The sequence below is a fragment of the Gymnoscopelus braueri genome (genome assembly GCF_963280865.1).
Source record: "Gymnoscopelus braueri genome assembly, chromosome: 1".
Taxonomy (NCBI): Eukaryota; Metazoa; Chordata; class Actinopteri; order Myctophiformes; family Myctophidae; genus Gymnoscopelus; species Gymnoscopelus braueri.
The window spans coordinates 46,832,745-46,849,021 of NC_137603.1; the positions used below are offsets into that span (position 1 = coordinate 46,832,745).

Below are 16,277 nucleotides of genomic sequence, written 5' to 3' on the forward strand. Positions count from 1 at the left end.
TACATCAAAAAAATGAAAAGGGGGGAAAAATAAAATAAAAGACTATGTACAAGAATTTAAGAGGTTAGGGTTACTAGGCATAGTTTTACTGAGTTTAGGGTTAGAATTACGGTTGGTCGTCTGTAGTAAAAATGTACTTTTATTTTAATACACTTTCGCTACTCACCAAAACAAAGACGGTTTTAAGATTTTGAAAGCCTACTTTCTAGGCAATAGAAAAATCCATTGACCAGATCTGTAGGGGGCACAGTGGAGTAACTAAAAAATTTTCCATCCAGTGAAATATTTTCTTTTCTTACTACTTAATTTTTATCCCACGATTTTGTAACCCCTATTTTTTACACCCAGTCCCAATTGTCTATGTAATCCTGGGCACTATACCTTCCCTCTGCCAACCTATGGAGGCCAGGGCTGAGCTCATGCCTCCTTCAATGCATGAGAGCCAACTGACCTTCTTATCACCTGACAGGGGAGAGTTTCCCTGGTTGGACGTAGCGCGTGGAAGGAACACGTTATTCCAACCAGTTCCTTTGCCCTCCATCAGGCACCCCGGCTGGCCAGGGGGAGGCAGTATAGTGACCAGGATTACTGCATGTTTTTTTGAGGGCAAAATATTTTATTTTCTGACCAAAAAGTGTATTTTAGACATGAGGTTGGGGGCTCCAAGTGTTCCCACTAAGGAAAGTAGATCCCACTTTTCCTGGTGCCCACTCTTCTCCACAGTGCCCAGTCTTCCCAAAATAATGGTGCCCAGAGTTCCCTGGTACCCACCTTTCCTGCATTCTTAATAAAAACTACACATAGATTTATATAAATAAACATTCAACTCAAATTACCAGGCATAAACTGATAACAGTAATCCAATTTACTGTGGTCGACTCGAAAAGGGAGAGAACAAGTGGTGGAGGTGAACGGAACCCTGTCCTCCCCCCCCCCCTCCCAGTGAGCTGCGGCGTTCCACAAGGAAGCATACTAGGGCCTTTACTGTTCCTGGTATACGTAAACGACATCAGTATGTGACTGCAATCTGTTCTTGTTCGCGGATGACTCGGAACTCCTGGTCTCGGGCAAGGACAGATTGCAGGTTGAGGAGGCCCTTAGCGCTGAACTCTGTAGAATCTGCACTATATAACTACACCTAGGCAAAACTGAATTCATTGCAACAGCCATTATCCCCAATGGCAGTTGCAATGGCAGTTGCAAGCAATTGGTGTGGACTGGCCTTAAAAATGTTTTGTTGCAAGGAGTTGCAAGTAGTTGCATTGGTGCGGTCTGGCCTTTAGAGGCCAAGGTCTCAAGTGAAAAATGGTAACAAAAGTAATCAAAAAAGGCAACCAAAGAGTCAACGCTGAACCCATTTTAGGCACAACAATTGGGTAAAATTTGTTCTACTGCTATGCCGCCAGACTGTGGAATGCCCTACCAACAGGAATAAAAAAAGTGTGTCTCCTTCAAAACCGCTATAAAAGAGCACCAACAGGTGGCTGCAAATTGTAACTGGCCCCTGTAAAAAGTAAAAAGTCTAAGCTTATCATCATCACCCCCCCCCCCCCCCCCCACACACACACACACACACACACACACACACACACACACACACACACACACACACACACACACACACACACACACACACACACACACACACACACACACACACCTGTTTACTGTACCCATTTTTCCTTTTGATTACAATCCAACTTTATATGATGTTTTTTGCATTATTGTTTGTCTTTAAATGTTTCGATGAATTGAATACACAGGACCCCAATGGAAACAAGCCGTAAGGCTTTCTTGGGTTTTAATCCTTTTAGCATCCTTTTGTATGAAACTGTACCTCTGTGCTTTTTAGCAAACTGTTAATAAAGCATTCAATCAATCAATCAAAATAAATGGTACTTCCGACCCTTAAATATGACGTCATGGCATTGTTGACAGGCAGCAGGAGCCGCAGGACACATTAGTTTAGGACAAAACTTGTATTGTATATTGTATTCAAAAAAAGTGTATTGAAAAACACTCTTCATTAATGCCCCCATATATAACGTAATTGCTGGTTAGTCTTTCAAGTTGAAATTGGGCAATGCTAATGGGTCAAACTCTAATCAAAGATTGGTTTTGCGTTGTGAGCTTGTAGATCAGCTATATTCGGCATCTAAAAACAAGGGTCCTTGTTGTGATATGTTGACATGGTGCTTCCCAAATTATGCCTGTTAATACATTGCTTTTTTTTAATCTAAAAAAGTGATCATTAAATATTTGAGCCATAATAAAATGTGATATTTGTGGGAAATCTAGATTTTTCTTAATATGTGTCTTCAAACGATTTAACGTTTAGCTATTTCCTTTACCTTCCTTGCAATTCTATACCGGCAAGTTACTAGCGCGCTACAGCCTAACTGGGGGCCTGTCCCACGTTGTATCACAGGAGGAAGGCGAGATGTTGACCGTCCTCTGCAGTTCTCCAGTTAAATAAGACCATGGGGCTGTAAAATCAAACCCGACACAAAGCCACCATAACTTGGCTCATTATCCACAAGACACCAAGATGTCAGTAAACCGGTGCATGTACGTGTTCTCTCGCGTCCCACGCAGGATCAACGCGTTGACTCGAAGCACGGTCGTCGCGGCCGAGAGTCGCGTCTCCACGGCGTTATTCAAGCAATCGTCGTTTGTCTCCGGGGGTTCAACTCCTTCCAGCCGTCATGTCTCGTCCAATAACTCCCAGAGACCCGTCGACACGTCGCTGTTCGTCCCCCTCCCCGTCAAGACTGAAGCCCTGGCGGACGACGGCGTGGGGGCCGAGTTGACGCAACCTCTGGATAAAAGTGAGCAACCATTCAAAGAAAAAGCGTTTCTTGGTGCTGAGCCAAACTGTAAGAACAGAATCATGTACACCAAGCAGGGGCTCGCAACTCACTTTTAAATGCTCCAAAGCTTTTATTTGCGACAGATTTCTAGTAGCGTAGTAGTAGTGAGCAACAACCCTACCTGGTTGGTTGATTGAATACTTTATCAACAACAGTTTGCACGGTTTACGATGATTGTTAAAAGGATAACACAAAAAGACCTAGGGGCTTGTTTCCATTGTGGTCCTGTGTAGTCAATTCATTAAGACATTTGCAATTTTACAATTTAGGCATTTAGCAGGCGCTCTTAATCCAGAGCGATGTACAGTAAGCAAGACGATACATCAAATGCATAGAAATAGTAATCTAATAATAAAGCAATACATAAGTAAACCAATAATCTAATAATAAACTTATACATGAGTAAACTAAGAACCTATCATCAGCCTGTACATTGAAACTATACACTGTAGGATGCCAGGTCTGTGTCTACATAACATGCTATCTAAGTTACATTTTAGCCTTTGCATAATAAGCCTGCAAGGTCGTCAAGGCTAGGGCAAGTGCTATGGGCTGAGCTGGAGTCTGAAGAGGTGAGTCTTTATGGCAGAAGATTGGTAGTGAGTCTGCAGTTCTAATTGCAATGGGGAGTTCATTCCATAGTTTTGGAGCCAGAAGGGAGAAGAGTCCGGGACCTGTGTAGCGTTGTCCCAGATGTTTTAGCATAGGTTCTGAGAGCTTTCCTGTGTTAGCTGATCTGAGAGAGCGTGAGGGGTTGTAGGGTTGGATCAGGCTTTGAAGATATGGGGGTGCCATACCTTTGGTTGCTTTTTAGTAAGTGTTTTGTACTCTGCGGGCTTTAACTGGGAGCCAATGGAGGGAGCGGAGAAGGGGGAGACATGTGAAAATGTTGTCTGGTTGAAGACCAAGCGTGTTCTGCGGCATTCTGGATCATTTGGTGAGGCTTAAGTGCACATGCCCGGAGGCCAGTAAGGAGAGAGTTACAATAATCAAGTTTTGATATGACTGATGTCTGGATAAGGTGCTGGGCTGACTCCTGGGTGAGGAAGGGTCTGATCCTTCGAATGTTCTAGACCTAGAGTGTAAACCTACGGGATCGATTGACCGCTGTGATGTGGCTCTTGAATGAGAGCTGACTGTCCAGGACAACACCAAGGTTCTTGGCTGTTGGAACCGAAGTCACCAGGGCGTTGTCTATGGAAATAGTTGGATCCTGCGTGGGGCAGGAAGAAGAGAAGCTCAGTCTTGTCTGGGTTCAGCTTGAGGTGGTGAGAAGACATCCGCTGTGAGATGTCAGCCAGACATGCAGTGATGCGCTCTTCCACCTGGGTGGCAGAGGGGGGGGACATATTAAAGACATATACAATAATATACAATAATAAACTAGACACAATGAATCGACAACAACACTAGTAGTTATTAATTCCTGTCATTGTACCTTGATATTTAGAATTTTAGACATCATAGATTTCAGTGTTGCGTGCACTAACTTGACCAATTACTTGGTGCCCACTGGCCCTGTATCCACCCCACCCAATAGGTAAACACCTCGGCTACATTGTGAATGAGGGCCTGCCCCTCAATTGTACTCCCGAGTTAAATGAAGGTTATGATGATGACAGCTGAGCTATCCAGATGTTCTCACATTACGATTCTTGTCATTGTCAGGCGAACTTCTGAAAATCCTGAACCGCTTCTACAAGAGGAAAGAGATGCAGAAGCTGGCAGCAGACCAGGGTCTCGATGGTGAGAATTACAATCTTTGTGTTAGGACTGCACAAAATATCAAAACATTTTTAGTTTCCTCAATCAATTACTATTGAATTTGATGTTATTGGAAAACGTAACTTAATTAAGAACAATCTAAATCTATGAGCCCTTAATCAGCAACAATACTTGAAAGTTTGAACTATAGCTGCAGATTTATTTTCTATTAATATGCCTGTTGGTAGTATGGTCTATGGTGTCAAAAACCTTGTTAACGGAGATATACCCCTTGGGTTTTGTATGTGTTCTTGTGCATTTGTGTATGCAGCTCGTCTGTTCCACCAGGCTTTCATCAGTTTCAGGAAGTATGTTTTGGAGATGACGGCGATCACTGCTGAGCTACACATCATTCTGAATGATATCTGCTTAGGAGCAGGTGTGTTTAATTGTCGTATTGTAATGTGAGTGTTATTATCATTTACAACCATAATGCAGAGAGAACGTCTAATTTCTCATTTCCATCGCTTTTTGTCGTCCAGGTCATATAGATGACATATATCCATACTTCATGCGTCATGCCAAACAGATCTTCCCCATGTTGGATTGCATCGATGACCTGAGAAAAATCTCTGACCTAAGAGTCCCTGCCAACTGGTAGGTTTCATAAGTTTAGTTTACTGTGTTACATGTAACATGATCAACCGCAAAGTCACTTCAAACTAAAACATGAATTCACCACTATGCTAATTCCCATGGCAGAAATAAAACATGCAGGTAGACAGGTAGACAGAACAACAACCAAAGGATATGCCTGTATATCATAGGCTGAAACGCTTACCTTGGGGCTCATATATTAGTGTCACTATTTATGTGTTGGGTTGTGTTTCTCTTTGTGCATTTGGCTTTTTTTGTCTGTCACTGTATGTCTGTGTATGTGACTGTATAACTATCTGTTTTCTCCAGGTACCCAGAGACCCGTGCCATCCAGAGAAAGGTGATTTTCCATGCTGGTCCCACTAACAGTGGTAAAACCTACCATGCCATTCAGCGTTACCTGGCTGCTAAGAGTGGGGTCTACTGTGGCCCACTAAAGCTACTGGCTCACGAGATCTTCGAGAAGAGCAACACGGCTGTATGTTTTGATCGCTTCTGTCTCTCATTCTCTCTCTATGTCCTGTCTGTATTTGACTGTACTGTTGTCATTTCCTCTCGCTCTTCCTTAATTTCCCACCCGCTGTTATTCTTGCTGTCATTATTTTTCTTGCACCAGCCGGTTTCCCCCTTGCTGTCTTCAGAAACATTAGTCTCCCTCTGTTTGACTCTGTCTCTATAAAGGATAAAGGATAAAGGATAATTCCTTTAACAGGTCCGTTCATGAAAGTCCTTACGGTCTTGTTTCCAATGAGGGCCTGTGAGCAATTAGGGGTTAAAGGGATATTTCACTTTCAAAAAAACTTTTGGTCATTTTATCATCTACTCAGGCCTTTGTCAGCCCCCAGACACTTTTTTAAGTTGCTTGATTAATTATTTAGATATTTGATATTAATTTTATCAGACACGCCCCCTTCCTATACAAACCCATTGCAACTTCAAACTTCATTGTAACCATGTTAGATTAATCAAAAACACCCGTCCTTGGTTCTGGTGACTCATCCTGCCCTCCTAATGCGTGAGGGGGCCGTGTTTTTTCAATAACTTTTTTCATTTATTTAAAAATAAAAAATTGGAAAATGAAAAAAATAAAATACAATAAAAAAATTAAATCAAATAAATGAAAAAAGTAATCAGAAAAACACGGCCCCCTCACGCATTAGGATGGCAGGGCGAGTCACCAGAACCAAGGACGGGTGTTTTTGATGAATCTAACATGGTTAAAATAGAGTTTGAAGTTACAATGGGTTTGTATAGGAAGGGGGCGTGTCTGATAAAATGAATATCAAATATCTAAATAATGAATCAAGCAACTTAAAAACTGTCTGGGGGGCTCACAAAGGCCTGAGTAGATGATAAAATGATCAAAAGTTTTTTTGAAAGTGAAATATCCCTTTAAGAGTCTTGCTCAGGGACAAATTTCATTTCATCGACACATTTGCTGGCCTGGCCTGGAATCGTACCTGGGGCAACCAGGGCCTCTGGATCCCTAGGCGGGCTCACTAACCACTCAGCTATGGCCGCCCCGTAATCCTCTGTTTTTAAGGTGACCTATGTCACTCTCACCATAATATACTCTCAACTATCAATTCTGTGCATGTCTGTCTGGGTGTGTATTTGAATTTGACTGATGTTCTGTATGTTTTGTCTGTTTCAGGGCGTGCCTTGTGACTTGGTAACAGGAGAGGAAAGGACATGTGTGGACCCTGAAGGCAGAGCAGCTGAGCATGTGGCGTGCACCATTGAGATGTGTAGTGTCAACACACCATGTGAGTAGACGATAACAAACACAACAAAATGTATAGAAGACTTATAAAGTGCTATTGATACTGCTAATGATAATGATGTGGAGGGAATGTGTTATGGCTGTAATGACAGGGTTTTTGATGACCACACAATCCTTTAGTTATTAATAGCTGGAATAGAAAAAAATGTTAAATGTGTAAGAAAGCATAAGGGTTCCCACGGTCATGAAATTCCAGGATTTTTTTTTAAATTAGAAAAACTGTTTTCCAGGCCTGGAAATTAATCAAATGATATTGGAAAATGTTTTGATATACATTGTTTTTGTCTAACATTATGTGAAAGCTACATGGTAAAATGCAGCACTGTGCTGCAGGAGCTGCATGAGCGCGGCTTATGTATACAGGACGTCACGTGACGAAAATAATAGTAATAATAACAACACCACATTGCACCGTGATACGTTGTTAGCTTGTAGATGTGTTCTTTTTGTCACGTGACACCTTCGCTCGAGTCTGTCTGCTTGGTGCATTCATAGCACACTGGTTTAAGAGTCTCATTATTGCACCTTATAATTGCTCTAGCTCTGGAAATGGGGTAAAATACTTTGGAAAAGGTTTGAAAATTCATTGTTAAAAATGTATGGGAACCCTAGTTGAATGCAATGGGGGGCATTTGTTTGTTAGTCACATGGCAATATTGGGAAAACACTTTATTTGAGCAAATTGAAGGAGTGAATCTTAGTTTTGTTTTTAAGCATCAACAATTTAGCTGATTGGATCAAAAGGGGGATATTGACTGAAAAACTAAACTAGTGTACAGTACCTCCTATGTTTTTTATGCTGCTGTCACGAAATATATATCATATATATGATGTATATACTATATATACACGGTACATCTCAACATGAAATTTCTCAAGAAGACCTATGACTGACCATCCCTCTTCAGACATTGTCTGCTGTGTAATTTAAATCAAATGGTTGTCACTGGTGGGCCCAGAGAGCTGAGGAAAACAGGTTTTATGTTGACATCGTTATACATGTGTGTCTGCAGATGAGGTGGCTGTAATCGATGAGATTCAGATGATCAGGGACCCCTCCAGAGGGTGGGCCTGGACGAGAGCACTGCTGGGTTAGTAGTCCACTGATAACACCTGTCTCTCAGATTATCATCTGTCTGTCTGTGTCCCACTCAGACTCTATCTTGTCTCACTCTGTTTCTCACATTCTGTCCATCATTCTTACCATATATTGGTCTCTGTCTTTTGTTTTCCTTTGAGTGAAACCTATTGTACTGTTTCTGTGTACAGTACTGTACTGTATGTGCAGTGATCAATGCTTTAACCACATGAACCATGGCATCCCTATATCTGGGCATGTCATAATAGGTGAACATTCCGTGAAAATAGGCAAACCTTTTGGCGAAAAAAGCAGATCTATCTATCTAAGATCTAGACCTTAGATAGCTTGTAGATTGGCTATTGTCAGTGAAGAGATTTAGCGTAGAGGGGACAATTGGTTAAGTAGTGGTTTTTAACTGGAGTCATTTTTAAACATTGGTCCTCATGTATAAACATGCTCTTACAGTTTTCTTAGATTTGTTGATAAAGCCCTTTTACTCTTCAAATCATGTACCTCATGAAATGTGTGGATCCATTTTATATCAAGCTCATTGTTTTGTGTGTGTGTGTAGGTTTGTGTGCAGAGGAGATCCATGTGTGCGGGGAACCTGCTGCCATTGACTTTGTCAGAGAGCTGATGTTCGCCACAGGGGAGGAGATGGAGGTAAGGCTGGGCAAAAAAAAACAAAAGGGACATTTGGTGTTTCCCCTGCACCCAAATTGACCAAAATACTGAATGAATTAACCACTTAACACATCGACCGCCAGAGGTTAATCTCATAATGTACTCACCAGTGCCAAGGTGTTTTTGTTGTTTTTTTGTTTTTTTCATGTCGCCATAGATCTTGTTAAAATCCTTAAGATTGAGCTCTACACGGTCTGTTTACATCCGCGAGATCTCCCTGTATCTCCCAGTGAAGATCGCGTGTCAAACGGGGCATCCATGTTGTAGTTAGAGCGGATTACGTTAAACAGTGAAATGCGAGGAGAAAAAACTACAGGAAGAGAATTGAGTTTCAGTTTCGTCTGTAGAATGGGAGCGGGCGTGATCGTCAAAACCGGATCCCAAATAATTCTATTTCCGGTCATCAAACCGGAAACGGAAGTGGATCAAAAAAATTCCGAAAGTGAACCCGGAAGTGAATAGCGCGAAAAGACCGTGGACCGTAGGGCTACGGTCTCGGCGCTTAACAGTTGGATTTAACGGACCGTAGGACTACGTTCTTGGCGGTTAATGTGTTAACCACTTGCATTATAAAACATATTTTTAAAACATGCCTACAGATGATGGTAGGAAGGTTTCTGTCCACAGCCCTATGATCTTATATGCATTACTGAGTATTACCCATACAAGATATGGTTGAAAATAGGGAAAGTGGTCCTTTAAGCCCCATTATAATAGCAGATCTAGTACAAGTTCACATCACACCGTGACACATTGTGAGCAATGTTTGAAAATGTTTGAAATTTATTTTTTCTTTCTTTTCTTTTCATTTTTAATTTCTGAAAATCTTTTAAAATAAAATTTGGAATTTATTTAGTTTTCTTTTTTTGTAGGAAAGGCTTAAAAAAGTATATTTTCTCACAACCCATAAAAACGGGTCATGATGGATGATCGAAAAACATGTTCTACGAGATGAGAGGAGGAATCTGAGTGATGTAATCCAATCTCTCTCCTGTGTGTTTTCTCTAGGTTAATACCTACAAGCGCTTAACTCCATTCTCAATCTTGGACCATGCTCTGGAATCACTAGACAACCTCAGACCAGGAGACTGTATCGTCTGCTTCAGCAAAAATGACATCTATTCAATCAGCAGACAGATAGAGGTCCGAGGGCTAGAATGTGCTGTAATCTATGGAAGCTTACCACCAGGTAAGTAAGTGTGAATGGTGTTTGGTTGTGTTTTTTCTTTGCTAGCTTAACACATTCCATGCCAGAGTTTAATATCATAATGTACTCACCAGTGCCAGCGTTTTTTTTTTTTTTTTTTCATGTCGCCACAGACCTCGCTAAATCCGTTAAAAGTGCGCGTTCATTTGGTTCTAAACACACAGGGGATCTGTGTGAGACGAGCAGTGAAGACCGCTTCGCTTTGCGATCCGCCATCTTGAAGCTACAGCGGTGAATGCTAAACAGCGATCAGCGATGAGAAAAACAACAACCGAGATAATCGACTTTTAGGTTTCGGTTTAGACAGGAAGCTGATACGATCAGAAAAACCCGAACCCGGATAATTCAGTTTCCGGTGGTGCTACAATGAAATGTGTCTTATCGAAAGTGAGAAAAAGTGCAATGTGAACTTTTTTTCGGGGGAAAGAAAAAACACCACTTCGCGTAGGTCTACGCGATTGGCACGTGGCAGCTTTAAATAGGTTCGCGTAGATCTACGCGATTGGCAGTCAATGTGTTAATGGTAGGGTAAGTGATTTCTTTTGTTAAAAGGTTAAAGCACTATGTTCTGATAGTAATCATTGCTACAGAGCGTTTGTTCGGTCACAGGGGTCTCTCCAGCTCTTTAGTAAACCGAATATAGTACATTTTCAAGTAGGTGACAGTGACAAGACAACATTTAAGCCAATTAGGAGAGAGAACTGAAAATGCATTTTCTGTTTAATAAAGAGCTGGAGAGACATGGGAGACTCTTTTTACTGAACAAACACTCTATAGCAATGAGTACTATCAGAATATAGAGCTATTTAACACTTATTTTAATACCCTACCTTTAAATAACAATGTCAAATATGTAATTTGACGATGAAATAAAAACATAAGGCATTTCTACTATGCCTAAAGGTAAAATCATTATTTTGGAATAAAGTACACATTTTGTTCTTGAGAAATATTAATAAATGAGGCTGATTGTTTCAGTTGGTTTTGTAATATATGCTAAGAACAATATTTTGTTGCTCTGTCATTGCCAGGCACCAAGCTGTCCCAGGCCAAGAAGTTCAATGACCCTGATGATCCGTGCAAGATCCTGGTTGCAACAGATGCCATTGGCATGGGCCTCAACCTGTAAATACCAGAAAACTAGTCCTTTTGCCCCCATTTTTAAAATTCATAACCTTTAATAACCAGGTGTAACTCAGTGTGTGTGTTGCTAATGTATAGGCACACATAGTGTAAATGTGTTGCACACTGCACAAAATGGCTTTTTAAAATTGAGCGAGCATTACTGTAATCTAATGCCTAATTTATGCTCCGTCGTACGATGGTGTCGTGTGCTGAAAATACCAGATCAGCAAGCTCCCAACACGTTGTGGATGTGACATGCTGTGAGCTTTTAGATCAGTTATTTTTGGCTTGTGACACTGCTGTGCGATGAAGTATCAATAAGGCTTCAAGCCTTTGACCAGGATGGAATTGTTGGGTGAAATAATTGAAAGGCATCGTAATGCTTTTTAACTCTCATATTACCCTCTTTCCCTCTTTTGATTGCTCCCTCTCTCTCGCTTCTCCTTCTTTCACCCTCCTTCTCTTGCCATCTCTTGCCATGACCCCCCCTCTCTTCTTTTCACTCTCTCTATCTTCTCCCCCTTTCTCTTGTTTTATGTGCTTCTTAACTCTGTCTAGGAGTATAAGGCGCATCATCTTCAACAGTTTGGTGAAGCCCAATGTTAATGAGAAGGGAGAAAAGCATATGGAAACAATCAGCACGTCACAGGCTCTGCAGATCGGTGGACGTGCAGGCAGGTCTGTCTGTGTTCCATATTTGTCATTATTATGTGTGCTGAGAGGGGAAGGGGCAGACCCAGAGACACCAATGTTTCCTGCCACAAAAAAATTAATTCATGGTGGGATCTCACAATGCTAACAAGTAATTGTTATTGTTATTCCTATGATTTCTGTCGTCTGTCGCAGGTTCGCATCCATATTTAAAGAAGGAGAGGTAACAACAATGCACAGAGATGATCTGCCTGTCCTAAAGGAAATCCTCAGCCACACAGTGGACCCCATAGAGGTTAACAGACATACACACGCACACAGACCTGCTTTACTCCAAAGAGATACTGCGATATATTCATTATCGACCAAATGCACAAATGATTGCAATCATACAAATTCTAGAGGTATTTCTGACATGTTATCCTCTGGCTCAGACTGCAGGTCTCCATCCTACTGCTGAACAAATAGAGATGTTTGCCTATCATCTGCCTGATGCAACCCTCTCCAACCTTATTGTAAGTCTTTCCATCCAACGGTCAATCCACCTCCTTTTTTCTAGGCTTTGGAGCAGCAGAGAGAGATGATTGAAGTGAAAGTGGAAATCTGGAATAATAGTAAAATCATGGTAAATTTCAAGAGTAGCAGTTACGTTTTGGAATTAAAGATATTTGAATCAAACACTTTTTTTTGCCAGTCAAGGGATTCAAATTGGTGACCTTGTGCTTACAGAAAGATGATGATACTGTCCTTGACCGCCTGGTCTTATCTTATCTCTTATTTACTTTACATCAGCGTAGCTTTCATTCTCTTGCAAAAGGAACATCTAAAATTAGCTCGGCTCACGTATTGATTGTATTCATGCTCTTTTCTCTCTGTCATTCTCTCTCTCCTCCAGGACATATTTGTCAGCCTCTCTCAGGTGGATGGTCTCTATTTTGTGTGTAACATTGACGATTTCAAGTTTCTGGCCGACATGATTCAGCATATCCCACTCAACCTGAGGTCACGTTATGTGTTTTGTACCGCGCCCATCAACAAGAAACAACCCTTTGTATGCACGTCTTTCCTAAAGGTAAGGACATGAAGAGGGGAGGAGGGGAAGGGATGCTGGGATGGAAGGAGAAGAAAATAAACGGAGAAGCAAGATGAGGCTAAAGTTGACTGCTTGTCACTACTGCCATCTAGTTTTCTTAGTCCCGCTCCCTCTGGATTTCTGCGCTGGGCTTACTGCTAGTCAGTAGGTTATTAATAAAATGTATATGTACCTTTCTGTAACAATTTTTAACATTTTTTAAATTACGTTCTCCAATTCGTTTAAATTTTTATCTGTAACAATTGAGAAATGCGTCCAAATGTCAGACTTGGCCCACTGCTTTGCTTTTGTATTGTAAATGTAAGCTTTGATCTTCTTTTCAACCTCGTTTATTGAATCCATGCTGTGCTTTATGCTGCAAAAGTATACCAGGTTATTGCGGGACATGCAGGACCTGCAGTTTATTTCATATTTCTGACCATTCCACCCATAGTAACTTAAAAACTGCCCGCTCCCACAAAATTTGTGTTGGGTCCCATAGGACCCGCAGGATCCCAATCCCAATGCAGGGCTCTACTGCCATCCTCAAGGGGAGAGTAAAAATTTTTTTTCAAGCAGACAGATGGACAGACAATTTAATTATGATACTGTATGATTATTATCTCTTATGATAACATGTATACATCAAGTAGATAAGAACAAGATGACTGTTAGCGAGGGTTTTATTGGGGTCAGGCTGGGTGACAGTGAAGGGTGATATACTTATAACCTAAGCATTAAGTTGGATATTGGGAAGAAAGGGAGTTAGTAGTGCTTTCTGTAGACCAATCTTATTGAAAAGGCTAATGAAGATGTGATTTACTGGAACTTGATTGCAGTACCTTTTTATGCCATTGCTCCTCGGAGGCAAGCCACCTAGAACATGGTATGTCTGTGTGTCCGGAGCCAAATCTCGCAAACTGCTGTCCCGGTTAGCACTAAAGTTCTTATGCACACTGCCAGTAGGCCACAGAAGTAATTTTTTTCACATATGTTTTATACTTTTTTAAATATAGACTTCCATTTTATAATGGAAGTCAAGGGGGCTCTGCTCAGGCGGAAGCTTTGCCCACAAGTCATACGTCATGGATAGGTCTCATAGACGACTGACGACACAGGCTGGCCACATGAATTCTGAAATCCACATTATTAGATTTTTTAAAAACTAGTAACAGTATGGTATTGATCATAGTAGTAATAACAACAATGTGTTCCCCCAGTTTGCCCGTCAGTTCAGTCGAGATGAGCCCTTGACATTTGACTGGGTCTGTCGACACGTCAGCTGGCCTCTGTCTCCGCCCCAAAACATCAAAGACCTAGTCCACCTAGAGGCTGTTCATGATGTACTGGACCTTTACCTCTGGTTGAGGTAACTTTATCTTAAATGTTTTATTCATGAGTACGGTATACCTGAAAAGCTAAGTTAGTGATTTGTATTTAAACGTTTTTAAAATATGAATATTGTGTCTCTCCCGCTAGCTATCGTTTCATGGACATGTTCCCGGACACCGCCTTGGTTCGGGAGATCCAACATGAACTTGATGACATCATCCTACAGGGAGTCCTTAACATCACACGCCTCATCAGAGCCACTGAAGCAACCACCACTGAGCCGGCACAAACTCAGCGCAGACACGGCAGAGCGCCTGGCAGCAAGCACTTGGCTAACAAAGGTCAAACGGTACATCGAGTAGAGGAAGTGTCAGGAGAGATGATTGGCAATTCTCTCGCCAGTCGCCTGGTGCGGGACGGACTGTTGACCTCTGATTTGCTAAAACAGCTGCAGAGGGAGTGGTCCAAAGAACACAGCGACTCACCGGAAGAACTCAGCGATCAGAACGCACTTGGACCAAGAGGTTCCAGTAATAAAGGGAAGAAGAAAAAGAAAAAGTAGTGACAATGCACATTGTCATGGGACTGTCCCATGAGAGAGGAGGAATAGAATTTTGTAACTGTTTTTTATCCAGTGGTTCCAAAGGCTTATTCAACAAAATGTGTCCCATACTGTATTCACATTGAAAACCATGAGTTTGTTAAACTATGGATGGGTTTTATGGGCCCTACGGGAATTACACCATCTCAAGCAATTACAGGACCATATAAACTCTTAGCTGAAGCAAAATTGTCGGGTTATCACGGAAGAGTAGTGATTCATTACGGTCATTGTTTTGGCGTGGTTAATATTGGTTACCTTGGTTCATATTTTATTGCTTGTTACCAGTGAACTTGACTTAACAACCTAATTATTCCGTCCCCACCATTTGTAACTTCCCTGAGCATGGTGGAAAATATGCCTCACAAAAGGCCTGTGAAGTTACTTGTCTGACACTAATGTACCCACAAGCAACAGCCATTTTGGGAGATTTAATGCTGAATCACTGTTACCCTATTGTCTTCATGCCTTACTCCAGTGTTCTACTGTATATGGATGTTCGGCAGTGGCATTTATTTTACAATTGAGGGTCACATGCTTTCACAAGGATTTCAGAAGCATTTCTACCCCACCGAAATTATTTTGTTTTAGGGTATACAGTATGCTATGTGTGTTCTTGGAAGGGATGGGCTCAATTCACCTTTAATAAATTGAGAAATAATTAATGTAATCGTTTCTTGATGATTAACATTTTAAAACTAATTCATCACAGACCTACCAGTGCATACATTTAGTGAACATATTCCATATTATTCCCAGTTGTAGGATGCTAATGAATAAATATTTTTTTGTTATATGTTTTGACTTATTTTGACTTGCTTAACACATGCAAAGAAGAAAGGTGTATGGCTTTACGGTAAGGACGTTAGTATGTAGACTGAACTACTATGTATACTGCATTCCTCTGGCTAGGGATTAGCTCCATAGTCCCCCCACACACCAGAAACGCAACTCAATCTGCTGCAGACCAAATAAAACATTGCTTCTTTTGAAAGACTGAAAGTACATTGCAGACTTTCTCCCGTTGGGGTTAGGGTCTGGGGGATAACCCTAACCGCATCTTGGGGGATGGAGTCCCAGAATTAGAAACAAAGTCAGGTGATGTGTGTCAACAGAGAGGCAAATATAGACAGAAAGGTACCAAGACATCAGGAGAGAAATATTGACGGGGGGCGTCAGGAAATGGAGGAGAATGGGGGGTTTGGCTTGTTTGTTAATCATTGAGTTGAACAGGGGTTGGTCAGGATTTAACTGCCAAGCAAGCTATTCATTCAGTCAGCTAGCAGCAGGTAAACGAGACGGTCAACAACCATTTCACTCTGAGAAAGGGAAGGAAAAGACAAGGCGCACACCGAATCTATACGTTTAGGAAACATTAATAGATGTTGATGATCAACTGAATGTTCACAGAGAGAGAAGACTTAAATCGTGATACCTGTTTTTATATATATTGTGTTCATTGTACACTGAGGAAGGGTTGCTCTGACAATTGCAGAAACAAGACTTGCAT

General features: G+C 41.4%; 1 protein-coding gene across 1 annotated transcript; it reads left to right on the forward strand.

Moving 5' to 3' along the window:
• The first annotated feature begins 2,414 nt into the window (after positions 1–2,414).
• Positions 2,415–15,561, forward strand: supv3l1 (SUV3-like helicase). Its single transcript, XM_080426097.1, has 16 exons — positions 2,415–2,828; positions 4,539–4,616; positions 4,906–5,013; positions 5,117–5,231; positions 5,541–5,709; positions 6,886–6,997; positions 8,028–8,105; positions 8,667–8,758; positions 9,788–9,968; positions 11,018–11,111; positions 11,670–11,789; positions 11,958–12,057; positions 12,197–12,277; positions 12,658–12,834; positions 14,055–14,203; positions 14,314–15,561. Exons 1-16 carry the CDS (start codon positions 2,549–2,551, stop codon positions 14,726–14,728), a joined length of 2,349 nt encoding a protein of 782 aa, XP_080282223.1. The 5' UTR covers positions 2,415–2,548; the 3' UTR covers positions 14,729–15,561.
• The last annotated feature ends 716 nt before the right edge of the window (positions 15,562–16,277 follow it).

Bases quoted from the DNA above. Each gene is read 5' to 3' on its own strand.
- supv3l1 (XM_080426097.1), top strand. From the start codon at position 2,549: ATGTCAGTAAACCGGTGCATGTACGTGTTCTCTCGCGTCCCACGCAGG. The intron at 11,790-11,957 runs GTCTGTCTGTGT...CGTCTGTCGCAG, and splicing joins ATCGGTGGACGTGCAGGCAG to GTTCGCATCCATATTTAAAG. The intron at 12,278-12,657 runs GTAAGTCTTTCC...TCTCTCCTCCAG, and splicing joins CAACCCTCTCCAACCTTATT to GACATATTTGTCAGCCTCTC.